The sequence below is a fragment of the Phyllostomus discolor genome, chromosome 7 (genome assembly GCF_004126475.2).
Source record: "Phyllostomus discolor isolate MPI-MPIP mPhyDis1 chromosome 7, mPhyDis1.pri.v3, whole genome shotgun sequence".
NCBI classification, from domain to species: domain Eukaryota; kingdom Metazoa; phylum Chordata; class Mammalia; order Chiroptera; family Phyllostomidae; genus Phyllostomus; species Phyllostomus discolor.
In genome coordinates this window covers 107,127,653-107,154,592 of record NC_040909.2, presented here as the reverse complement: position 1 = coordinate 107,154,592, position 26,940 = coordinate 107,127,653, and the positions used below count along the sequence as shown (strand labels likewise).

The 26,940-nt window shown below is 39.1% G+C and overlaps 2 protein-coding genes across 9 annotated transcripts; one reads left to right on the top strand and one right to left on the bottom strand.

Moving 5' to 3' along the window:
• Window positions 1-7,962: 7,962 nt before the first annotated feature.
• On the bottom strand, window positions 7,963-8,480 carry LOC114514618 (60S ribosomal protein L35a-like). Its single transcript, XM_036031248.1, has one exon. The coding sequence runs from the start codon at window positions 8,409-8,411 to the stop codon at window positions 8,079-8,081; it is 333 nt and encodes a 110-aa protein (XP_035887141.1). The 5' UTR covers window positions 8,412-8,480; the 3' UTR covers window positions 7,963-8,078.
• Window positions 8,481-16,462: 7,982 nt separating this feature from the next.
• RBM12B (RNA binding motif protein 12B) lies at window positions 16,463-26,641 on the top strand. Of its 8 annotated transcripts, none has more exons than XM_036031247.1 (3): window positions 16,463-16,478; window positions 20,008-20,058; window positions 20,649-26,641. In XM_036031247.1, exon 3 carries the CDS (start codon window positions 20,677-20,679, stop codon window positions 23,581-23,583), a length of 2,907 nt encoding a protein of 968 aa, XP_035887140.1. In that variant the 5' UTR covers window positions 16,463-16,478; window positions 20,008-20,058; window positions 20,649-20,676; the 3' UTR covers window positions 23,584-26,641. The 8 variants fall into 8 exon arrangements, with proteins under 8 accessions (XP_035887140.1, XP_035887138.1, XP_028389394.1 ...); XM_036031245.1 differs by lacking the exon at window positions 16,463-16,478 and adding an exon at window positions 16,515-16,709 and having other exon boundaries at window positions 20,008-20,057; window positions 20,646-26,641; XM_028533593.2 differs by lacking the exon at window positions 16,463-16,478 and adding an exon at window positions 16,515-16,709.
• The last annotated feature ends 299 nt before the right edge of the window (window positions 26,642-26,940 follow it).

The following is a 26,940-nucleotide window of genomic DNA, read 5'->3' as shown; positions in this document are numbered from 1 at the left end:
GACACTAGGGAATGACATGTCTCTCAGTATGCCTGAGATGTACGGGGTGTATGGTCAGCAGCAGGAGGTAAGGTTGGAAAGGTATGAAGAAATAAAAACGAAAGCTCTTGGGTGCCTTTATTTGTCTACCAGGTATCAAGCTTGTTAAGACTTTAAGCTAGGGAATAACACAGTCAGATTTGCATTTTAGAAAATATCCTATGAAAGGGTTATATGGAAGCCTCTAGAGGTAGAGATCACTTTGGAGGATAAATCAGAAATCTAGGGTCTAAATTAGGGTAATGGAAGAAGGGAGGGGAAGGAGAGGATGAATGAAAGAGCTATTTTGGAGGAAGAATTCTGAGAATGTTATGATTTAGACAAGAGGAAGTAAAGAAACAGAAACAAGGATCACTTCCAGTTTCTGCTTTGTGTGTCTGGGTGAATCGTGACATTAAAGAAATATAGGGAAGACCTGTGGCAGATACAATCTTCATATTGAATAAAGAAAAACTATTAAAAGTGTTCATTAAAGTTATAGGAATTATCTCATATGTTGGTGGAAGTTATGGCCATGAATAATAATTGAAATAACTCCCAGCTGAGGAGAAGAAAGTGAAAGAAAAGAAAAAAGAATCTGAGGGGTCTAATGATGACATGGGATTTGGTTCTTTTGACTAAACCTTTTCTTGTAACATGCTTAATAAAAAGCTAAACTCTGCAAAAAGAAGGGAAGGATGGAAGAAAGAAAGAAAGAAAAATGGCTATTGCTGGCTTTCTATGTGTCAGTCACTACAATATCTGATTTGATAAAATTGGGACCATTATCATTACCTTTATTTTATGTATGAGAAAACCAAGGCTTAGAAAGCACAGATGACTTCTTAGGGGCACACTCAGATCATGCTTTTAATGCTGGCAGTTTTATGCCAGAACCCACACTCTTAACACTGATTCTTTACTGCTGTTCTTGAATCCCTGGATGTGTTTCTGAGGCATTAATTTAAAAAAAAAAAAAAAAAGGAAAACCAGTGAACCCATTAGGGGATTAATGAATTAAAATATTACAAAGAAAGTGAAGAACAAATTCAAAGTGCAGAAGTGGAGGTTGTGCTCAAAAAGAGGAATTAGTAAAGCCAAGATCTTGCAGTTGGGGGCCTGGCTGTTGTGGCTCAGTAAATTGAGTGCCTACCTGCGAACCAAAGGTTCTGGTTCTATTCCCAGTCAGGGCACATGCCTGAGTAGCGGGCCAGGTCTCCAGTAGGGGGCTCATGAGAGGCAAGCACACATTGATGTTTCTCTTCCTCTCTTCCCTCATCTCTAAAAATAAATAAATAAATTCTTTTTTTTTTTTAAAAGATCTTACAGTTGGGGTACTTTGTGTGGTGATCCTTGTACTCTTTCCCAATCTCCAGACTCTTAGTGCCAAAGCCTACTGGATATACACAACTGTTGCATCATATTCAATATTTTCCAAACCGAACTTGGCTTCCATGATGGAACACTCTCCTGGCTTTTTTACAGGTTATTCCTAGAATAAACTTTCTGGTTATTCCTGCTCTCTGCCCTTTGTAGGGTCAGCCTCCTTTATTTGGCTACTAAATGTGCAGTCCCTGAGTGCTCTGTTCTAGATTTTTTTCCCTTTTCATTTTTTGGTTTTCTTCCTAGGTGATGTCAACTATGTCCATGACTTGAATGATCATTTTTTGCAGATGACTCATGTATTTATATATATCCAGGTCAAGTATCTTTTCTAAGCCCTGAACCAGTATTTCCAATGCTTGCTTTAAAACTTTATGAGGATGGAATGAAGCTTTCAAATTCAAGGTGTCTAAAACAACTCACGATCTCCATCCTTTACCCAACCCACAACTTCGTCCTTTCCAGTGTTCTCTATTTTGGTGAATGGCAACATCGTCCAACCTAAAATAGAGGCCCAAAATCTAGAAGTCCACTTTGAGGTTTTCCTTTCCTTCATTTACATTTTTCAGTCTGTTAGCAAGACATCTTGATTTTTATCTTCTAAATATCTCTTTCATTTATTGCACAAAAGTCCCTTAAATTATTTTACTTTTCTTAACCTCTAACATCACTACCACCCTAAAATGCTATCTTCTCCCATATGAATTATTGCAATGACCTATTTTAAAACTTAATTTTTTTAGCAATTGACTGCCCACTATGGAAGATAAATATTTGCTTTCTACCATATTTTTCTAATTCCTTCCTATTTCTAATGTATATTTTAAAATTTAAAGATAGAGTAGTAATCACTTTTACATACTGTGAAATGAGTCACGTGCCATACCACACTTTTTGTTTTTTTTTCTAGTGTGAATAAGTGTCTTTGCTTTTTTACTTATTGTGTTATCATTAACTAATTCCTAAATTTTCCCTCAGAACTATTAATCTCTTTTCAATGTATTTAATGCATTTAGTATTACCAGGTTCTCCTCTGAGTGCTTTTAATCCTCATAATAGCCTTTTAAAGTAGGTGCTATTATCCCCAATTTAGAGATGAGGAATTTAGAAACAAAGAGAGCCAATAAGAACTTGTATTAGGATTCAAGAATCTACACTTTTTTTGTTTTTAAGAAAATATTTTATTTAATTATTTGTATTGAGTTATAATTGACATAACATTATATTAGTTTCAAGTGTACAATATAATAATACATGTTTGTATATACTGTGAAATTATCACAATAACTAGTTAATATCAATCACCATAAAACCACACATAGAGAAAATTGTTCTAAAAGGTCTTACTTATTTTTAGAGAAGGGAAAGGAGGGAATAAGAGAGGGAGAAAAACATCAGTGTGTGGTTGCCTCTCACTCACCTGCCACTGGGGACCTACCTGGCCCGCAACCCAAGCATGTGCCCTGACTGGAAATCGAACCAGTGACCCTTTGGTTCTCAGGCTGGCACTCAATCCACTGAGCCACACTAGCCAGGGTGGAACTTTTTTATTCTGATAATAACTTTTAAGATCTACTGTCTTAACAACTTCCAAATATTCAGTGCAGTATTATTAACTATAGTCATTGTGCTGTACATTACATACTCATGACTTTTATTTTATAACTGGAAGTTTGTACCTCTTGATCCCCTTTACCCATGTTGCCCACCTTCAACCCCTGCCTTTTGCAACCACCAATCTGTTCTATCTATAAGCTTAGGGTTTTTGTTCGTTTGGTTGATTTTTTTTAGGTTCCACATTTAAGTGGGATCATATGGTATTTGTCTTTCTCTGGCTGATTTATTTCCTTTAGTATAATGCCCTCAAGGGTCCATCCATGTTGTTGCAAATGGTAAGATTTTATTCTCTCTTATGACTAAATGATATTTTATTATATGTATACACCACATCTTCGTTATCCACTCATTCATTGATGGACACAAGTTTTCCACATCTTGGCAATTGTAAATAATGCCACAATGAACATGGGGGTGCATATATCTTTTTAAGTTAGTCTTTTGATTTTCTCTAGGTAAATACCCAGAAGTGGGATTGCTGGATCATATGGTAGGTATATTTTTAATTTTTTCAGGAATCTCTAATATTTTCCACAGTGGCTGCGCCAATTTACATTGCCACCATCAGTGTACAAAGGTTTCCTTTTCTTTACATCCTCACCAACACTTGTCAGTTCTCATCTTCTTGATAATAACCATTCTATCAGGTGTGAGGTGATATCTCATTGTGGTTTTGAGTTGCATTTCCCTGATGATTATGATGTTGAGCACTTTTTCATGTATCTGTTGGCCATCGGAGGTCTTTTTTTTTTGAGAAATGACTAGATCTTCTGCCCATTTCTTAATCAAATTGGTTGTGTTTTTGCTGTTGAGTTGTTTATAAATGCTGGGTATTAACCCATTATTAGATATGTGATTTGAAAATATTTTCTCCAATTCTATAAGATGCCTTTTTATTTTGTGATGGTTCCCTTTGCTGTATAGCTTTTTATTTTATTTTTATTTATTTTACTTTATTTTTATTGTTGTAGTGCCACTTGTTTATTTTTGTTTTGTTGCCTTAGGCATTCATGTTCTTAACCACTATGTTCTGTGGTCTCTTCTCAAGACAGTAAACAAAGAATGAAGAGAATGTGCAATCTATTAATCTGGAAAGGGAAAATGAAGTGATGTTAAAGAGAGACCTCAAGTTTAGTGGATTACATTATCCTTTTTTCTCTTGGCTTCATTTGGGTAGAGCATGTCAGCAACTTGCTGGAAAATGATGCATGAGAGGTATGTGAAAATGTCCTTCTTCTCCCTCGTAAACTTATTAGCTTACTTAGGTATGGAATGCTAGTTTGGAAATAATTTGCCCTTAGAATTTCAAAGGCATTGCTCCTATTTCTTTTGTTTTCTAAAATTGCTATTGAAAAATAGCTGCCATTTTTTAGTCTTAGTCTTTTGTGTGTAATTTGTTTTTTATCCTCTGAAGTCTTTACAATGTCCCTCTACCCTCATTTTTCTTAATTTGACAGTGAAGTATCTTGGGGTGTTTCATTGTTTTTTTTTGTGTTGAGCACTTGTTAGACCTTAACTATTCCATTGAAGATCGTTCCTTTTTCCTATTCTTTCTTTCTGGATACCCTATTTTTCAGATATTAGACCTCCTGGCCTGTTCCTCTAATTTTTATATATTATCCTTTTCATTATCTATTTTATTTTGCTTTGCTCTACTTTCTGGAATATTTCTAAGCTTTCTCTGTTTTCATTTTCTTGAACTTTTCACTTTTGTTATTATTAATTCAAGTTCCTTTTTTGTTTTCTGACTATATTTTATTTATACCACCTTAGTATTCTCTCATGGATGCAATATTTTAACTCTTTGAAGACATTATGAATAGTGTTATAAGGTTTTCTTTTGCTTGCATAATCTTCATCTCTTTGAAGTTATGTTTTATACTAGAGTATGTCCTCATAAATCTAGCGACCCTTTGCTATTGATCCATATGTATTTTATATCTATGTATATCTATGAAATATATGCATATTAGAATGGAACACACCAAAAAGCTAACCTTTGCTCTGTAAGTGTTAGGGGTTTCTTGCCTGAGCTACCATGTATATGGTAAACAGCTAGGGCTGTTTCACAGGGCATTCCTCATGTCAGTAGTTTTTCTTCCTTCTCATCCCTGCCCCGCCCCACCCCCATTGTGCTCATCAAATTCCCCAGAAAGAATTCTTTTCCTGGAGGACTTAACCCTGGCTGCCAGGTTTAGTGAAGAAAGAGGGTATGTTTCATCATTCAGTTTCATCATTCACATAATGTGCTTGTCTTATACAACATACAGGGCCCCTGATCTCATGTATGTCTGTTGTGCCTTAGTCATAGCTACTCCAGAGAATAAACTTTCAACTTTCTGTGCTAGCTGGGGACAGACATGGTTCCTGGCTGGAAGGAAAAATTCTTAAGTGTGTGTATAGAGTGCTTTATAAATTGATGTTCAATGAACTCTGTTTTCACTTCTTCCCCGAAGAGAAGATATTGAGGACTCCCAAGCCTTTGAGGATTTATTTGGTGTAGATGAAGTTGCTTCTTAGCTTTCCCACCACCAATTTAGTATTCAGCCTTTTTGGATTTCTGAAAGAAATTATCGCCTACCCATCTGATAGGGGACTCAAGACTTGGAAAATTTTAGCTTAAGGTAAAAAGTTATAAGTTTAGCCAAGTAATGTGTATGTTAAGCTTTTGTTTCAGAAACTACAGATAAGGCCCATCTTGGCTCCTGAGAAAAACAGCTGACCTCCTGGGGCACTGGCTAGAGACTACAGCCTGGGGACAAGTTGGAGGCATCCAGGACTTTTGTGTAACCCCCGCACCCCGAGCCTTGGGAACAGCTAACTGCCAAGAACAGGAATGCTGCAGCTTTGCTCACCTAATCCTCCCTGAATTTCAAAGCCCTCACCACACCTTGTTTGTCCTCCCCCACCCCCTTTTAAAAGGTCTGGCCAGGAAAGAGAAGGGAAGATGGTTTGTTAGGGTATGAATCTGCCATCTTCTCGGATCCCCGGCCATCTGAATAAAGCGCCCATAAAAGATTCAATCGCTGTCATTGCTTATTGGATTTGCTAGTGACAAGCAGCCTGAACGCCCGGTGTCTTTTCTGGTTACACATCTGCTTCCTGCTTGCAAAGTTTTGTTGCTGTTTCCTCTCACCCTATATCTTCATTCATTCTTATCAGTTTTTGCTTCTTTTGAAAGTTTTTTTTCTGTTGTTTTATTAGTATTTCTGGAAGGACTGGAAGTAGTTACCTATGTTAAAATTGTTGACCTTAAACTGGAAATGAAAATAAGCTGTTAACCTTTTTTCATATACATATTCTTGTCACCATCTAATTTATTCTCTATACCTCAGTTGTAGTAATCTTTTAAATGCAAGTACACAATATGCCACATTTCTGCTTAAAATAGTTCATTGGTTTTCCAGTGGAAAGCTTAAGTCCTTAACATAAGCAGTAACCCCCAGCAGTATTTAACTTCCTCCTGCAACCTCGTATTGTCCTGGGCAATCTGCCAGCACTGGTCTTTCAGTTTTCTGAATGCCACAGAGTCTGTGTACTTCACTGCCTGGAGCATCCCTCCTCCCTCTCCTTCCCAAGCAATTTCTGTTTACTTTGTAAACTCCTCCTTTCCTTGTAGCTCACCCTCCATCACTTCTTTAGGAAATTCCTTTCACCTTTGTGACCAGGCCAGGCTCTCCTATGAAATATTCTCACAGTGTAACAGGGTGCAGCCAAGAGGGGAGATCCCAAATAAGAATTTGGAATGGGGTCCAGAACTCAAGGTGTTCAGGAAATATTAGGATGTCCTCACCACCCCCACATAGTGTGGGTTGGGGGAAGGGACAAATGGAGCAGGGCCATTGAGAGCCATTTTGCTCTGCATAGTAGCAGCTTTGCAGCTAACCTCTGGCATGGTCATTTAACATATCACGATCTTTAACTGGTTGCATAGATATGTTAAATAGCTGTGGCCATGCTCTGAGCCAGGGGAATGGAAGTAAATTCCCCACCAAGTCGTAACTGGGGGGCAGGTCCCCCGAGTTACAGCGCCTGTGTGAGAGCTTGGAGAAGATTGGCTCCATGACATGGGGCCACACCTGCCCAGACTCAAAATTGCAGCCCAGTAAAGCTGGAAGGATATGAGAGTTCTGGCAAGTGTAGCCAATTGTGGGAGGAGTCGGAAATGGGGCTGCAGAGAAAGATTGGTGCGGGGATTTAAACCTAGACTTGATAGCCATTGGAGAGAGAGCCACGTGGTTTTGGCTGAGTGGAGACTCCCTTGGCCATTGTGCAGGGAGAATCACGTGGCTTTGCCAGAGTGGGGACTCCCGCAGCTTTAGAAGGGGGAACCACCACCTGGCTTTAGCTGAGATCCCGGTGACACAGCTGATGGTGCTGGGAACCGAGGGAGGCCTACGAGTTGAGCATGGATTACTGGGAAGAACTGGGGGCTGCCTGAGCCACAGACTTCTATTTCTTTTCCTGAGATATGGTACCCCAGACTGGGCAAAGGGGGGAAGGAAGGACTGTGTGTGTTTGTGGGTGTTTTAAGGGACTTTGGGATTTTGATGAAGACATTAGGTCACTACTGTAAGTCTGTATAGCATTCAATAAACATTTCCTTTTCACGAATCTCTGGTGTTGAGAGACGTCTTTCCTATCAGGCAGTGGACATAACAAACCTGGGGGGTTCCTTTCGGTAGTAGTATATTGCCCTCGGCTGCAACCTGCCCCCCGCCCGCACCCTGCCCCCCGCCCGTTTGTGTTTGGTAACAACAGCACCATGTATTTTTTGTTCATGGCTCTTATCTCTGTTTTAAATTTACATTTAATTTAATAATTCTTTTTTTTTTTTTTTACTCTTTAAAATAGATTTTATTTACTTATTGCGGGGGGGGAGAGGGAGAAAAAGATGAGAACCATAGATGTGTGAGAGAAACATTCATTAGTTGGCTCCTTTGCATCTTTCCCAGGGACTGAACCTGCAACCCAACCATGTCCCCCAACCCGGAATCCTTTGCTTTGCCAGAGGGCCCCCAAACAAGCCACATAGTCAGGGTTGTTATTTATCAGTAAGTTTAAATCCTGGAGGGGTACAGCATTACACGGATTCTGTGTCCAATGGCCTTAGCAGGAAGGTTGCTTCGGAATTTAGCACGAACCATACCACTGTTTCCATGAGCACGAGTTACCTTTCCCCAGATTACTCTGGTTTTGTTTGGTTTACCACCAGGAGTCACTGTGTTGTTCTTTGCTTTGTACACATAAGCACATCTTTTCCCTAGGTAGAATTCAGTTTCATCTCGAGCATAAACACCTTCAATTTTAAGAAGAGCTGTGTGCTCCCTCTGGTTCTGGAGACCCCGTTTATAGCCAGCAAAAATGGCCTTGGACCACAGCCTTCCAGACATATTTGTTGTTGCAGAAGTTCTGTTCCTGGCAGGCACCGCAAGATTCAAGATGGCGAAAAAGAAAAGTGAGGCCTAATAATTCTTTCATTAGTGTTTTTCTCCTCTCCTGGACTGCAAGTTTCATGAGAGCAGCCACCATATCCATTTTTGTTCACCATTGTCTCCTTAGTGCCTGGAGTCATTCATAATACATTGTAAGCATTTAATACACATTTCTTGGAGTGGAAAAGAAGAAATCAAAACTTGCTTTATTTCCTCATGCTCTAGTTTATTGCCATCTTCCAAACTCTAAGGGAGCTCAGTGATGTCTCCCTTCATTTTATCCCTAGGAGAGGACCAATGGGGGTTTGGCCTGAACTATAAGGCCTCTGGCCATAGTCCTAACAGATAGATATTTTTTGTGTTCACATGGCATGGTGTCAAGCAGAGTACTGTGCTCTGGTTACCAATCCCAGGGGAAGACTCCGAACACTTCTGCCCATTGAATCTTGGTATCAGAATTGCCAAAAAACTCCCCCCAAAAACAATACATAGAGCACCAAATGGGACAAGACTTTACTTACACAGAGAAGAGACAAAGCAAGATCAGCTTCAATAGTGGATGTTGGTCTCCCATGGCCAGCAGGTCCTTTCTGATTGCTGACATAGGGTAATTGGCCTCATGCGACGGTAGGAGGAATCTTGCCTCCTTCCCTCGGAGGACAGATATACAATGGGGTTGGCCAGGTGCCATACGATGCACACACTTTAAGCAGAGACAAAAGAATACTCATTGAGCCTGAAAAAAAAAGAAATTTATTCCTACACAAGGTGATAAGACACACACAGTCTATGTTGGCTTTTAACTGTTGCTAAGAACTCTTCCAGACTCAAGGCCCATTGTTTGTTTTTAAAATACTTTATTTGTTTTTTTTATTTTTTAAAATTTATTTATTTTTAGAGAGGGAAGGAAGGGAGAAAGAGAGAGAGAGAGAAACATCAATGTGCGGTTGCTGGGGGTCGTGGCCTGCAACCCAGGCATGTGCCCTGACTGGGAATCGAACCTGTGATGCTTTGGTTTGCAGCCTGCGCTCAATCCACTGAGCTATGCCAGCCAGGATTATTTGTTTATTTTTAGGGGAAGGGAGGAAGAAAGAGAGGGAGAGAAACATCGATGTGTGAGAGAAACATTGATCATTGCCTCTCGCATGCCCCCAACCAGGAACCTGGCCCTCAACCTAGGCATGTGTCCTGACCTGGAATCCAACCAGTGACTGTTCAGTATATGGAACAATACTTAACCCACTGAGCCACACCAGTCATGGCCCACAGCCCATTCTTATGTGGCTGCCTTTTCCAACACAAAGTCTTACAGATTCTCTTTTTTGGTTTTCTCCTTATATTCTGTCTTTGAAATTTCTCTGTAGATTCTTAGGCCTTCCTCTTACTTGTTTGTTATTTTATTTTCCTGGGACTGGATGTAACCCAGGGGAAGGAAACTTATGCAGAAGGAGATGCCCCATTTGATGGTCTTGACCATTAACTAAAAGTTGGTTCTACACTGAGATTTGGGGGTCAAAGCTTCACTTCATCAATAAAACACCAAGATTTTTAATTTTTTAAATTTTTTAAATATATTTTATTGACTCTGCTATTACAGTTGTCCCATTTTCTTCCCTTTATTTCCCTCCACTCTGCATGCCCCCTCCCACCCATATCGCCCCTCCCCTTAGTTCATGTCCATGGGTCATACATATAAGTGATGTGGATCGTGGCTGGCAGGATCCGTGTGTTGTGGTTGCAAGGGACAAATTCACATGGACTACAGAAGTCCTGTGGAGAAAAAGGGATGGCAGGGCCACTCTCTTAAGTGAGAGAGAGGGCCTTGACCCCTGCCTGGACAGGCTTTTATTGCTTTTCTGGGTACATTACATAGAGGATGGTCCTCATTTACTATGCACAGGTTCATTGTAGGTGATTGCCTTTTCCAGATAACAAAGGAAAGAATGTTGCTAATTACTTCAAAGAGAAGGATGTTGCAGGCCAAGGGGAAAAGTGGTTGGACTGGTTGCACTCCATACTTGGGAGGTTTAGCTCAAATTTTAGGAAGTTACAGTAAGCACTTGCTGTCTCAATTCAGGGTGAGGGAGTTTTAGCAAAAGCAAGTCATGTAGCAGCCTAGGTACAATGCAGGCCTGATTCCACATGGGAGAACCTATCTGTGGGTGTGGGTCCTGTGTGCTGGAACCTTGCTCCCCACTGGCCTTTCCAAGTAGGGGCTGGGCTACATTCCTACCCCACGTGAAACAGTTCCCTATATATAAGTACTTTAGCTTCTACACTTCCTATACTATTCTTAACCTCCCCCTATTTTCTACCTACCATTTATGCTACTTGTTCTCTGTACCTTTTCCCCCTCCTACTCTTCTCCTGATAACCCTCCACGTGATCTCCATTTCTATGATTCTGTTCCTGTTCTAGTTGTTTGCTAGTTTGTTTTTGTTTTTATTTTAGGTGTGGTTATTAATAACTGTGAGTTTGTTGTCATTTTACTGTTCATATTTTTTATCTTCTTTTTCTTAGATAAATCCCTTTAACATTTCATAAAATAAGGGCTTGGTGATGATGAACTCCTTTAACTTGACCTTATCTGAGAAGCACTTTGTCTTCCCTTCCAATCTAAATGAAAGCTTTGCTGGATAGAGCAATCTGGGATGTAGGTCCTTGCCTTTCATGACTTGGAATACTTCTTTCCAGCCCCTTCTTGCCTATAAGGTCTCTTTTGAGAAATCAGCTGACAGTCTAATTTGTAGGTAACTGTCTCCTTTTCTCTTGCTGTTTTCAAGATTCTCTTCTTATCTTTAATCTTGAGTAATGTAATTGTGACGTGCCTTGGTGTGTTCCTCTTTGGGTCCAACTTCTTTGGGATTCTCTGAGCTTCCTGGACTTCCTGGAAGTCTATTTCTTTTGCCAGATTTGGAAAGTTCTCCTTCATTATTTTTTCAAGTAAGTTTTCAACTTCTTGCTCTTCCTCTTCTCCTTTGGTACCCCTATGATTCAGACGTTGGAATGTTTAAAGATGTCCTGGAGGTTCCTAGGCCTCTCCTCATTTTTTTGAATTCTTGTTTCTTCATTCTTTTCTGGTTGAATGTTTCTTTCTTCCTCTGGTCCACACTTTTGATTTGAGTCCCAGTTTCCTTCCTGTCACTGTTGGTTCCCTGCACATTTTCCTTTATTTCATTTAGCATAGCCTTCATTTTTTCATCTAATTTGTGACCATATTCAACCAATTCTGTGAGCATCCTGATACCAGTGTTTTGAACTGTGCATATGATAGGTTGGCTATCTCTTTGTCATTTAGTTGTATTTTTTCTGGAGCTTTGATGTGTTCTTTCATTTGGTCCATTTTTTTTTTTTCTGGTCTAGGCATACCTGTTACATATAAGGGGTGGAGCCTCAGGTGTTCACCAGTGTGGGACAAACACATCACTGCTTTCTGACGCTGTATGTGGGGGAGGGGTCCAAGAGGGAGCAATGGCACTTGTTCTACTCTCTCCTAGATTCCAGTCACTTTACCAACTACCCACAATCAAATTCGGCCCTTCTGGTGCTGGGTTCCAAGTGGGTGGGCTTGTGTACATTCTATGACCCTGTAGGTCTCTCCAACGAGCTCTCCTGTGAGGCTGGGAGTTTTTCTAGCAGCTGAAACCCCCACCAGTGTTTTCAATTAGAGGTTTTAAGGCTTTATTTCCCTGTGCTGGAACCCAGGCTTGTGTGGTCTGTCTCACTCCCCAGTTGTTCCTTGTGGCGGGGGGGGGGGGGGGGGGGGCTCGCAGGCCAAGACATGATCTACTTGGGGAGGAAAGTTGGCCAATCTCTCAAAGGAGAAGGGCCAGGAGTCTTTTCCTCAGGGGCTTTTATTGGGTTCATTTACACAAGGATTCAGGTAAAGCTTATTAATCATTGTCAAGCAGTAAGGATCAAACAATAGATCACAGAGAACTCTGAGGGCGTCTTTTGAGTCAGGGTCAGATAGCTAAAGAGCTATCTGTGAAACATGAAACATGAAAACCTTGAGGAACAAACTTACTTCTTGCTTGGACCCTTATCACTTAATTGAGAGCATTCTAAACAAAGCATGTTTCACAGGATTTTACATATTCTTTCTTAGGCCTGATCACCAGGGCAACCTGCCCTTTTCAGCACAGGGCTGCACCACCCTCTGTCATTGTTTCAGGCTTAGGTGGAGCAAGGGAAGTAAGGCAGCTAAGAGATGAGGAGATTTCTCTCAGACAATGAGGACTCAGGCTTTGTCAAAGCTGAGGAGTGAGGGCCCATCACCCCCTTTTGCTGTAGCCCCCCAAGTCCTTCCTTGGGGGTCTCCCACGTGATCATGCCTGTCTTAGATCGTTCCCCCCTTGGGGAATCTTACCTGTCATTGGCTTGGGGGCCAAGCATTGAGGGCCAGTTATGGATGAAGTAAAAAGAGCAGAAGCAGTGCTCCTGCCAGGGAGATAAGCTTTTGTCTTTTTGGTGGCTTATGGTCCAAGGTTGTTTCCTCAGCCTTAGCCTTGGTGGGGGTTACAGCTTCTGAAACCAGGCAGGGTGGTTCCCAACAGTTCCTCCAGGTTTATCTGCCCACAAATGAAACACCAAGATTTTGACACAGTACTCTTTCTGCATGCCTGCTGTATTAACCTATAGCATTAAAACAATGTTCAGGATCTCAGTCTACTCTGTCTTTCCACCATGGAGACAAGACTCCCATTTACCTCAGGAAAGGAGTTATCCAACTTAAATGCTTGGGGTCCTGTTCCATTCTTATTTACCAATGTCGTTCATGTGTTAATCCTGTTAAGTCTCTTAGATCTGACTTCAGTCACACACACAAATGAGGGAGCCCCTTATTTAGTCAGTGGTATCCAAATAGTGTTCCAACGACCCTTAGTTGTGCCTCTGAGGACCACTGCAGGGGGAAAATAGGAAGTGAGCATTCAAGCCACCAGAGCAACATGTAAGATTTCATGTTATAAGCCTTTATCGGTGTTTCATTATGCACCTTTAATGTGTGTGTGTGTGTGTGTGTGTGTGTGTGTGATCATTTTATCTACACAACAATCTTGCTATTGTCATCTTCATTTGATAAGTGAAGAAATCAGGGCACAGAGAGGTTCAGCAACTAAACTGATACAGCTCATAAGTGACAGAGTTAGGCTTGAAACTATGGTATTTTGATTTCTGAACCAGCTTTCTTGGATTCTAAGTGAAGTTTATTACATGTTAAGGACTGTGCTAAGTGCTTTACAAGCATTATTTCACTTAATTCTCATAATGGACCTGCATTATGGGTACTGTTGTCTTCACTCTATACATGGAGAAGTCTAAGGACAAGGATTATCTATAGTCACGAAGTAGCAGAGGTGGAATTTACACCTGGATCTTCCTGATCCCATCATCTTAATTCCTAGGCTGTACACATCTTCCCATATGTGATGACTAGCTGCACAAGTGTGCTCTTTCTTCTGCTATAGTATGAGCTCCTTAAGGAAAGAGAAATATGAGTTCTTCAGGTTTGTCTTTCAGGAGCCTTAAGCAAGGTGCTTGACTCACACTCCATACTCAAGAAATGCCAGTTGAATGGGAGTCAGAGTGTGCAAGAGACATGAAGCACCTTGGAGGTGACAAGATCAAGGAACTCTGAGACCAAGTGATTGAAGAGTGTTCTTGTGGATGTTGAAGAGTTAGGAAAGGCAGCTGAATACTATCTGATACCAATATAATCCAGAAAAGTAGGTAGTGCTGTAGTTGTGATAGTGCACTTGGGAGAGAGGCTAATTACCCAGGTAGAGGCACAGAATGGCTGAGGTGGCTTGGTGTGGTTACCATATTTCGGGGTATAGTTTTATGTTTTGCTGTTCCAGAAAGTTAATTCTCTCTGTTCTCTAGAATGATCAGGTTTTAATGTTGACACATTACTCAAGAAATTATTCAAGAACCAGAATATCATGTAATTAAACCCAAATACTTTGACTGAATTCTTTATTTAATTGTAATGGTATGGTTATCTGAGAAAGGCAGAAGAGAATAGAAAAGACATGCATTCACTACAGTCTCCTGTTTGGAGAAAATTTGAGTCAATAGAAGGAAATGGTCATCCTAGAACAACAAAGGAGGCTGATAATACCTATCCAAGCCTATCCAAGAAAGGCAGTCTGATCTAAGCACACTTGTTCAGATGAATCCTATAGTAAGTGCTCATTAAATGATAGCTGTTATTCTTGTTAAAACAGATGAGAATGGTCTTGGCTGGGTACCTAAGTTGGTTGGAGTGTCATCATGATGCACCAAGTTTCCAGTTCGATCCCCAGTCCCCCCCATTCAGGGCACATACAGTGGTTAACCAATGAGTGTGTGAATGGGTGGGGCAGCAGGTCAATGTTCCTCTCTCTCCTTTCCTCTCTCTTTCTAAGACCAATTTTAAAAATAAAATAGATGAGAGTGTTTCCAGGTGCCCTTAATAGAGAAACACTCTTTGAGATTAGGTAACTCGTGTTCTATTTCCATGCTTAGCAAACAACTCCCTGATCATATGACTTCATATAGAGAGTGTATATAGCCAGGAAAGTTCTAGTCAGACTAAGTTCATCTCGGGTTCACTTTAATAGTATTTATTCTTGTGAATTAATATTAACAATTTAACATTCTGGAACATTTCTTTTGTGTGCTTTTTATTTTATTTTTTTGAGTACAATTTCCATTTAATCTTTTTCCAGAAAACTTTTCATCAGTCCTTAAGGACTTAGCTCCTTGTGTGGGCTTTGGTGGAGGTCATGGGGCAGTACTTGCAGGGTGCTAAATCAGTGTTGGGTGTTTGGTCCTTCCAGGCTTCATGAGAATGTTTTCTGACTACTTTGCTGTGAATGGCACAACTCACACAGTAATGTAGGTTCACATATGGCTTGGGAGGCACATACATGTCGAAGACACTCACTTTGGAAATGTCCTTAACCCTGCAGCCTCTATTATGTTTTGAATGAACTCCTTACTCTTCTTCTTTTTATTGCTTTTAGAAAGAAAGAAGAAGGGGGGGTGGAGACAGATGAGAGAGGAAGAGAGAAGAGAGCGACAGAGAGACACTGAGAAACAGGGAGTCATTCAACATTTCCAGCAACACTAATAGGTAGCTACTGTTATTACCTTCATTTTACGAATGAGGAAACAGGCACAGAGGTTAAGTGATTTGCCCTAGTGAGTAAATAAATGGTGGCTCTCACTCCAGGAACCACCTATTGTCCATTTGTTAAACTATCTCTTCTTACTCACAATCATATTAAATTAAAGAGCGTGTATTTTCCAGTGAGCGAGGCCTCGAAAACACTTTTTCTCACCTGTAACTATTTTAAAGATGTGTTTTTTGCTTTGTTAGTGAAGTTTGAAACAACTGATAAATGCGTGTGTAGTTATGAACGTGGTGGGCTGCTTTATTTGTAAACAATAAAATCAAATCAAACACAAGGTAGTTCACCAGCTATTACAGAGCAGGCATTATAGAACATGACTGTAATTGTGCTTTCTCACTTTTCATGATTGGCTTGTTCCTATGTTTCAAAACACCGTGAGATGAACAACAAATGCAGACATAAAATTATTGATGTCTATCAAATTGAATAAACATGCATTTATTAAGCCTCCTGGGTGTTGGCATTGTATCTTGAGAATATCTAAGGTAGTAAAACTATTATTTTGTGGCCTCTTATAGTTTACAAAGATCCTTTCAGAAGATGCTTATGCCATACATTAACTGCAGCACTGAAAAGAAAAACAAATTGCCAACTTTTCTCTGCTTTTACCTCCCTTTCCTTTACTCCCGGAAATCACGAACGTTTATCCACTGAACAATGTACTAAAGCAGTTGTTTATCGAAGCTTCTCATTCTAGGTACCGGTTGATCCCCAAGTTCTGTGTTGAATTATCTCTTTTCCTAGGTGTGGCTCCCGGATTGGCTGGAATCTGAGCATGCGCAGAAGCTCAGCAAAGGCGGGCGGGTGCGGGCTGGTGCCTCCCTTCACCCCCGATAACGGGAAACGGGTGAGTGTCAGGGAGCGTGCGCAAACCTGGCCGGGGCGCCGGGGTGGTGGGTTACGCCTGGAGAGCGCATGGGCAAACTGTACGTCCGTTTGTCCGGAGCCGAGGGGAGAGTGGGCGCCATCTTCTTCTAGGCTCACTGAGGGCTCTCTCTACCTCTTCTGGGGAGGCTGCTGCGACGACGACGGGTGCCCCCCCCGCCCCCCGGCCAGTGTGTCCGACTCCGCAGCAGTGGTGTGTGTTTATTGTCAAGTGCGAAGCAGTTACCCTGGGGGCGTCGGGGGTGGGGAGGAGTTGGCGTCTGGGACGGAAGAACTGGGAAAGGCGGGGCCGGCAGCCACGCCAGGACCTAGCTCAGTTTCTGCCGTTAGGGCACCCTCTTTACTTGCTAAACACTCACTCTCCCGTCAGCCTCCAAGTGCTGTTGTGTGTGCGCTTTCCAGATTTCGTAAAAGTGAAGATCTCGAGGGATTTCATAGGTATCTTTTTTCCTTTGCTCTGTCATTGTAGTGAGCGGTGGCAGGAAAGCGCTGAAGGCCCGGCTCGTTAGGCGCGAGAGGGGCCAAAGTGTTTTAAATTTGGAAGTTCACGCTCTGGCGAGTTAGGGCGGATTGTTTGCCCTTGGGACCCAGGAACAGAAAGGCACGGAGGTGGGGCGGTCCAGGTTAATTTGAAAGCTGATTTTGTTGGAAGGTCTGGCGACAGCATCGGATCGCACATAGCAACCTGGGCCTGGCGTGAAAAAAGGAAGCTCTGACCCCTGGGAATCTGGACAAAGGCTTTGGGCTATAGAAGCGATGCCTTCTGCTGATCCCCATTTGAGGATTGATGGATGATGATATGAGAAATCCTGTGCCGTGTGGATTCGTCTTCATTTACAGAGCCTATTGGGGACTATGGTTCTGTCTTCATGCCTTTGGTTTTCATTTGAACCATTACATTATAAGAGGATAAAAGGCAGGTCATTATAAAGAATAATTGTGGACTGGGGGTAGATTATTTTCTGCGGGGGAAATTTATGCGTTTAGAGTTTGAATGTACTTTATCGTAACTGAGATTTGAAACATTGTCGCAATTTTTGCTCCCTCACCATGTTTGGAATGACTTTGTTATTTGCTAGTTAAAATCAAGTGGATCTGAAATAATACCTATTTAAATTTAGCCTCCAGTGCCCTCTCAGGCTTGATTAGAGGATGTACATTTCATTGTTTAGTGAATGATAACCAAGGGGGATGAATTGTTGGATAAAAGTGCAGCAAAATGAGTTTAAAATGATTTCATTAATTTCAGTGACTTACCCTTAAACGAGCTTCTAAGGACCCATTTCCTTCTTTTCATAGGTTTGAAGTTCTAATCTGTCACTGTCTTTAAATCATCAGTCACGAAAAATACTTTTGTTGCATTCATAAGTAGAAAAATTTTAAGTGCTTTAGAGTATTTTGTTTTTTGTGTAATGTTCTAAGAATGGAGTTTCTGGAGAATTTGCTTAAGGAAATTACTTGGCAAACAGAGGAAAAGTGTTCATTTTGAGAACTGGTCACTTATAAGTGGTCTCTTGTGTTATTGCAGAGATAAATGGTACATTACCCTAGTATCTGAAGGGAAAAAATTTTAAGCATTAGTTATATTTAACAGTGGCAAATTAAAACACATTTTTAATATAGTCTGCTTGAATTGGAATTCATGAGATTTGCCCTCAAGGAACTACTTAGGTAAAATATTGTTTTTAAGTTAGGGAGGACAAATTATTAGAAATCTTTGGAATTTGACATAATTATTCCCTGAAACATCCCTAACTTTTCTTGTAGATTTGTTTATGTTCTCAGGGTAAATTCCTTTTAAAGTTAAAAAAAATTGGGAGAGAAACATGGTATGTATCTTACATGTTTTCTAAAACATTTTAAAAGTGAAAAAAGGAGCTAAGTTAGTTTGTATAAGAAGGAGTCTTTAGAACTTGAATGGTGACAACTATTCCAGAAGCCATTTATAGTTTTTGTTAAAATGCTGGTGTAGATGTTGGTTTGTTGAAGAATTAGCTTATATTTGACTTTTTTTTGGTACTGGGCAGATTTTTCTTTTAAATAGACCATTTTTTAGAGCAGTTTTTTTAGGTTTACAGCAATTTTGAGCAGAAGGTACAGATATTTCCCAAATACCTACCCTGCCCCCACATAGACCATGCAAATATTTTAATAGTAAATCTCATTAATATTTTTAATATTAATTTGACGTTGATAATTAAGATGCCAAGAAATTTCTTGATATCTTTTTTTAGTTTAGCTTGTAGTTTATAAAGTTTAATTTTGGACACTTTTCAAAGGAAAATAAATCCTGCAGACTTCAAAGAATGTGTCTTCAGACCCCACTTTGTGGAAAAGTGGTAATTGTGTGTAAGTATTGAATTAAAGCAACACTTACTTGTACATTAAAAACCAATTTATAATTATTAATTTAATGGCTCTTAAAAACTTCCTTGGAAAACTTGATTAAATATTGTTAGGTTATCTCTGAAAGTTGATGTGAATTTCCTTAAGGAAATACTAGGTTGAGATTTTTCAGTAGTTCCTACTGATAGTCCCCAAACATTCCAGGTATTTTTACTTTTCTACATTGTCATTTGGGTTTATTCATTAGAACCCAGGGTAGTTGTTTGAAATGGAAGCTTGAGAAGATTCTGTATCTGAACATTTTCTGTTTGACTTGAGATGAATAGTGATTTCTTTTAGGAGTTTATGGAATAGTGTAATAGTTGAGTTTAAGATAAGAAATGGTAGTAGCTGAGATTTTTGATTTTAGAGATATTTCGATATTTGCTTTAATTATATTTGGTTCCATGTTTGGAAGTGTATATGTAGAACTTAAAATTGTATCCAAATGGTAGCCATTATTTGGATTTTGCTTTAAAAATTGGTTTTTGAAGTGTTTTATTCTTTTATTTGATCTTTTGAATGGTCGCCTTTTTAATTTGATTTGGTCTTACGTTTTGAAAGGGAAGAGAATTACAAGTGTCAGACATATTAGTGAGTTAGGTATTTGGTCTTTTCATGGTTGGAAGAGATAAAATTTTGGGGAATTTTTTTATTTTTAAATTTTATTTTACTTGTGGAAAGATTGTCTTTTCTATTTTTTTAAGTGGATGTAAAATTTATATACAATTTAAGCACAGACTTTAAAGATAAAATTTATTTAGCTTTGATAGACTTATGTACCCATGCAACCAACACTCCAATGAAAATGTATAACATTTCCATCATCCCTTTCCTTGTACCATTTTCAATCAAGTTTAGTTTATAGGAAGTTTTTTAAAAAATTATTTGCAGATGTCTTCTCCGAATTTGTAGGCCTTTTTTGCTAAAGAATGATTTATTTCCTCTCAGAACAAAGAAGATCATCTCGTAACACCCATAGTTGTGGTTCCTTATATTGCTTCACTTTTTTACTAGGTCATTCTGAAGTGAATATCCTAATCTGGCGTTGTTTAAAATCAATTATAGAGTCCTGGGATTAATTATATTTCATTTTCTTTCCACAGTTAAGTTGCTTTTACAGAATTAACAGGTGTCCAAGAAATTAAAAAAAAAAGGTAAGATATTCAGAGTTTAAGGCTTTTCACAGAGGCTTGACAAAAAAATGTAAAAGTAGAATAATACATATTAGGTACCCATGGCTTCTGTACTTTATGTCTGGCCAGGGATGCACTAGTGGTAAGCAATTTATTATGTAATGAGCAGAAATTATATACTGACCATAGATGGCTTTTATAAATATGTAAAATTCATCATGGTAAAATTCTTTCATCCGCAAAGTTCTCTCTCATGTGTCAGTAGAAAGTATGTTTCTTAGTGAGTCTGAAATGTTTTGGTCTTGTTGTGAAACAGTACTTGGCAGACTTACAAAGAAGATTTTATATTTTTGATGTTCATACTATATAGGATAGGTGATATGAAAATGTATCTTCAAAGTAGTCGGTTTATTTGTATGTTTAGATGGGAGAAAAGTTTATTCCTTATTTTTTTTAAAGAATTAGATACAATCAATATTTTTGTGAACTCGTATTTTGTTGTCATTTATAAAGTGCTGAAGAAAGTAGGAACCAAGTAATTATTAAGCTTAGTGTCGGATAAGGTACTTCAAAAATAAGACTTGCTATTATGTGTACCTTTTTGTCTGCAGGTCTTTATTGCTGTGATTTGAGCTCAGCATGGCTGTAGTCATCCGTTTACTGGGGCTTCCTTTTATTGCGGGGCCTGCGGATATTCGTCACTTTTTTACGGGATTGACTATTCCTGATGGAGGAGTGCATATAATTGGAGGGGAAATTGGGGAGGCTTTTATTATTTTTGCAACAGATGAAGATGCAAGACGTGCCATAAGTCGTTCAGGAGGGTTTATCAAGGATTCATCTGTAGAGCTCTTTCTTAGCAGTAAGGCAGAAATGCAGAAGACTATAGAAATGAAAAGAACTGATCACAAAGGAAGAGAGCGACCGGGATCTGGGGCATCAGGGGTTGGCTGCTTATCTAATTTTGTTGAGGGTATTAAAGAAGAAGCAAGTAATTCTGGATATGGCTCTCCGATTAATCAAGATGCTGGGTTTCATACTAATGGTACAGGACATGGTGATTTAAGACCAAGAAAGACACGACCATTAAAGGCAGAGAATCCTTACTTGTTTCTACGAGGTTTGCCTTACTTAGTAAATGAAGATGATGTACGTGTCTTTTTCTCTGGTTTGTGTGTAGATGGGGTAATTTTCTTAAAACATCATGATGGCCGAAATAATGGTGATGCCATAGTAAAATTTGCTTCATGTGTTGATGCTTCAGGAGGTCTTAAATGTCATAGAAGTTTCATGGGTTCCAGATTTATAGAAGTAATGCAAGGCTCAGAACAACAGTGGATTGAGCTTGGTGGTAGCACAAGTAAGGAGGGTGACATTCCTATGAGAACTGAAGAACATTCTCCACTAAGAGGAATAAATGATAGGCATTTTCGAAAACGATCTCATTCGAAATCTCCCAGAAGAACACGTTCTCGCTCCCCACTGGGGTTTTATGTTCACTTAAAAAATCTGTCCCTAAGTATTAACAAAAGAGATTTAAGAAATTTCTTTAGAGATACTGATCTGACTAATGAACAGATTAGGTTTTTATATAAAGATGAAAGAAGAACAAGATATGCCTTTGTGATGTTCAAGACGCTGAAAGACTATAACACTGCTCTGGGTTTACATAAGACTGTTTTACAGTATCGTCCAGTTCTTGTTGATCCAATTTCTAGAAAACAAATGCTGAAGTTCATTGAATGTTATGAAAAGAAAAGACCAGCATCAGTAGAGAAAGAGAGGATTGGACATGTTTCACAAAAATATTCTCAAGAAGGTTACTCTGGCCAGAAACTGTGCATATATATGAGAAATTTTCCATTTGATGTTACAAAAGTTGAAGTGCAGAAGTTCTTTGCAGACTTTTCTCTTGCCGAGGATGACATTTACTTGCTTTATGATGACAAAGGCGTTGGTCTGGGGGAAGCACTGGTGAAATTCAAATCAGAAGAACAGGCCATGAAAGCTGAACGTTTAAATCGCCGAAGATACTTGGGGACAGAGGTGTTGTTAAGACTTATATCTGAGGCACAGATGCAGGAGTTTGATGTAAATTTTTCTTTGCTGTCCAGTAAGAGAAGGCAAGACCATTCAAAATCATGTGATAGGGATGACCCTTCCCATTCATTTGACTCAAATGATCTACCGGTATATGCAGTGGGCCTTTCTGAAAACTTTAGGCATCTGCAAGAAGACTTGAGGCAGATGGACAATTTCAGGCACGCCCAAGGGGATTTCCAGCAGCCTGACAGATGCCCTCCAGAAGACTTTAGGCATTCCCCAGAGGACTTCAGGCGCTCCCCAGAATTCAGGCACTCTCGCGAGGGACATTTCCGGATGCCTCAGGAGGAGGACTTCAGATGCTCTTGGGAGGATTTCAGGTACCGTGGGGAAGAAGACTTAAGGCACCCAAGGGAAGAGAATTGGAGGTGTCCACCAGAAGAGGATTTCAGGGAACCTCCCAAGGAGGACTTTAGGCGATCCCCTGGGGAGGACTGGAGGCGGCTTCCCAAGGAGGACTGGAGGCGACTTCCCAAGGAGGACTGGAGGCGGCTTCCCGAGGGAGAGTTCAGACGGCCACGTGAGGAGGATTGGAGACGACCCCTTGAGGATGACTTTAGGCGGCTTCCCCAGGGGGAATGGAGGAGACGACCTAAGGAGGACTTCAGGCGACTTTCGGAGGAAGACTTAAGGCAACCTTTTGAACAGGACTTTAGGCGTCCACCAGTGGAGGACTTCAGACGTTCTCCTGAGGATTTCAGGTGTTCTCCTGAAGAGGACTTGAGGCGGCACCCCCAGGAGCACTTTCGGAGGCCTCCCCAGGAGCATTTCCGGCGTCCGCCCCAGGAGCATTTCCGACGGCCACCCCAGGAGCATTTCCGATTCCGACGGTCACCCCAGGAACACTTAAGGCATCCGCCTGATGAAGATTTCAGGCGCCTCCCGGATGAAGACTTCAGGAATCCTACTGAGGAGGACTTTAGGAGTCCCCAGGAGGAAGATTTTAGATGTCCTTCCGATGAGGACTTCAGGCGGTGTCCGGAGGAAGATCTCAGGACAGCTCCAGAGGACTCTCGAGTTCCTGACGATTTTAGGCCGCCTGGTGAAGAGTTTAGGAGCCCATCTGATGATTTTAGAAGTCATCGCCCTTTTGTGAATTTCGGTCGCCCAGAAGGTGGCAAGTTTGATTTTGGAAAGCGTAATATGGGAAGTTTTCCTGAGGGGAGATTTATGCCTGATCCGAAATTAAATTGTAGTTCAGGTAGAATAACACCTATTAAGATAATGAATCTTCCATTTAAAGCTAATGTTAATGAAATTCTAGACTTTTTTCATGGTTATAGAGTCATACCTGATTCAGTTAGGATACAGTATAATGAGCAAGGATTACCTACAGGGGAAGCCATTGTGGCCATGGTAAACTATAATGAAGCTATGGCTGCTATTAAAGATCTAAATGATAGGCCAGTTGGCCCGCGCAAAGTTCGGTTAATTTTGCTCTAGAGAGCACGTCTAAATTCAGTTACCTCCCCACAGTATTGATGCAGTAAAATACATTTGTTTCTTAAAAAGTGTTTATTTTAATAGTCTAATGAAAAACATTTTAAATCTGATTTGTGACTGGAACAAATGTAAGTAGTGGAATGTAAGTCTAGTTTTCTTTTGCTTGCAAATTGCTGTTTACTTTTTCTAATTAAAGTTATATATTTTTTTTTTCGACAGTGGGGAAGAGGACTAATTCCCTGAGTTCATTAATTTTTGTTGATGTCATGGGTATACCTCAAGACCTGTATAAAGTAGAGCTGTATTTGGGGAAGACAAGTTTCATAATCACTTGTTTGCATTCTGTAGTCTATATATTTTACTCAAAATGTATAAGGAATGGTCATCGGTAACTGATTTGTTCAGGTTTAGCATTTTCATTGCTGACTGCCTGCAGAATTAATGCCCTCTTCCTTGTCCGAGCTATTACTGTGTTAAGCTTCCTATTAATTATAAATATTTCTAAATGAACATACTGTGAACTTGAAATTTACTTATGTAAAAAGGTTAGGAGATTCTTAGTTTCCATGTTCATGACTTGAAAAGTTTTATAAAAATAAAAAAATTGCAACTGAGTAGACCAGCTAATTAACTTGTATTTGTATAAAAGGGAAAAAAAGAATTACAGTTTCTTTTGTGAAGTTTTTCAACAGTTACATTAAACAATATTTAGGACTGACCAAACATTCTGTAATGCTAGTGTAGAGTGTTATGTTAAGTTCCTGTGGTTTCTTCAACATCTCATCAACCAAACTGGTAAGATTAACTCAAAATACTTAAAAAGACAAAAAATAATTGTAGGTACAAAGAGACTTTCAGGCTTGTGCTGGGAACACCTGATAGATATGGCTTGTGTTTCTAGGAAGAATTTTTTGATGATTCATATAACTTCTATTTTTATTAGGTTCTCATTCTTTAATTTCAAAACTTGGTATCAAAAGACCAAACAACTATTAGATCTGTGAAGTCAAATTTTGACTTTTGATATTTGACATTTAGCATAGAATTTTGCAAATACTGCATTTGATTTTTCTATACTTGTGATATTAATGGCTAACAAATATTGGACACTTACTGTGTGCTAGGAAGTGTAAGCGCTTTACATGCATGATCTCAATATGGTAAGAACCATAGAGTAAGTATTTACCTGTGTTTCATTGATGAGATAATAAAGTTTAGAGAGGTTAAATAACTTGCCTAAAATCATAGCTAGTAAATCATGGAGCCAGTTTCAACACACTCACCAGTGACTTCAGTTCATGCTCTTAACACTTTTGCCTACTAACTTTGTTAATGGTACTTTAAATTTTAGTAAGACCTTGCTAACAACATTTTCAAGAGTGAACCATATTTTTTACTTCCATTGTAGTTTTAAAAATGACATTAAAAAGTAAAATTAGTGTTCTCAAACATTGCTAACAAAAGACAAAGTAATTTTAGAAGTTTTTATATATCCAGGGTTTCTCTTGGATGCTAACATTATATATTGACTTCTAATTTAAAATTAATTTTATCAAACATGATTTGACTTTGGCTTTTTATAGTTACATAAAACAAGTTAGGTAATTTTTTCAATTCTGTGTCCAGAGATTTCCTACATTGAGCAAATAAGTATAAAATTTGAGTTGATATACAGTAGTCGTCATTTAATATTAGGATATTGCAGAAGTAGAAAACTGACGGTGTCAGTACTTAGCCAATTAGTAGTATAAGTATTTTGGAATAATCTTTAGTGGTTTAAAGAAATATGAGAGAAGCTAACCTTAAATTTGTTTTTAATAATAGTGAATATTCTGGTTGCTAGTAAAATGAGTAAACTGGAAGTTTGGTTCAAAAACACATCAGTATGGCTCTTCAAACTAGTGAGCTTATAAATAGATGAATGATAAGCTAATATCCAAATCAAGCACAATGAACAAAATAGGAAGGAATATTTTTACATGCTAAAAGACTACATAGTTCATTTGGTCAGCATTGTTGAGGACTTAAATGGTTCTCAAATATATACCAATAAAAGCTAAGATGAAGCTTAAAAGTGAAATATCACTGAAAGTAGAACTGCTGAAAGGAGGCTGGTATATGGTAGGGGTGGATAAGAGGCCAACAATAGTAAACACAAGCTTTGTATTTTGATTATAAATGTAAAAATAATGGATTGATATGAAGTGAATTTTACTCTGTAATACATCAGTTTAATATATTTTCAAACTTTTTAAAATAAAAAGTTTATCATACAAATTTGGATTCTGCTGGTTGGGAGCCATTTTTTTCCACATCTTTTCCCAACTCTGTCTACAATGGTATGTTGATGACCAAAATTGGCCATGGTAGGAGTATTACACCATGGAAATTGGCAAATGCAAATCAGGACATTTTCCACTCTAGGGAGTCAGCTTACTAGCACACCACCAATTTCAAACACATAAAAGAGTACCAATTAGTATACATGTGTACTAAATAAAGCCCCACATACCCATCATCTAACTTCAATATCATCTCATAGCCAATTTTACTTTTTTCTTACCTGTTAGATATATCAGTACATTAGGGCATATTGGTTCTTTAGTTTAATGCCATTTTAATTGTCTTAAAACATTTTTGTCTAGAGGGTATGTGGAAAATACAGATCATGTCCAGAAAGTAAACTTAAGCCCATAACCGACAGGTAAGGTAGGAATCATATTAGGAATGTACTTTTACCACCTACTGTGAAAACATGGCTAAGAGTGACTTATTCCATAAATCATCTGTTAAGTAGTAACCCTGTCACCTCTGTGTTTGTATTAAATGTTAGCTGTCATTTATTGAGCTGTATTAGATACTATATGATCTATAATTATGTAAATTAACTATATCCTCTAATCCTAATAACCTTAAACCTATTTTGGAGATAAGAAATGGAGGTCTATAAGCTAAAAGCTGCTTGAGGTGGTTGCCTATTTTTTTACAAGGTAAAAGAGGTTTTTATATATTTAAAGGTGGTTACATTTAAATGGCTGCTTTTTGTCTTTTAGCTCACTGATATAAAAAAATATTTACCACTTAGCCTTTAAAGGAAAAGTTTGCAGCTATGTCTAGTCTACTTAATTTTACATCAATGAAAGTATTATCATGTATAGTATTCCTTTTGTCCTTAAGAGTGTTTCTTTGAGGTACGCAGAGCATACATTCTGTATTAATTATTTGCTGATTGTTTTACATGTCACACTGTTTTGACTGTACAGATGGGGCAACTGACGCTCACAAGTTGCAGCAAAAGAAATTATAACTTTGTTTTTCTCTCAAGTACACCACTAGGTTTAAGTACTGGGGAAATAA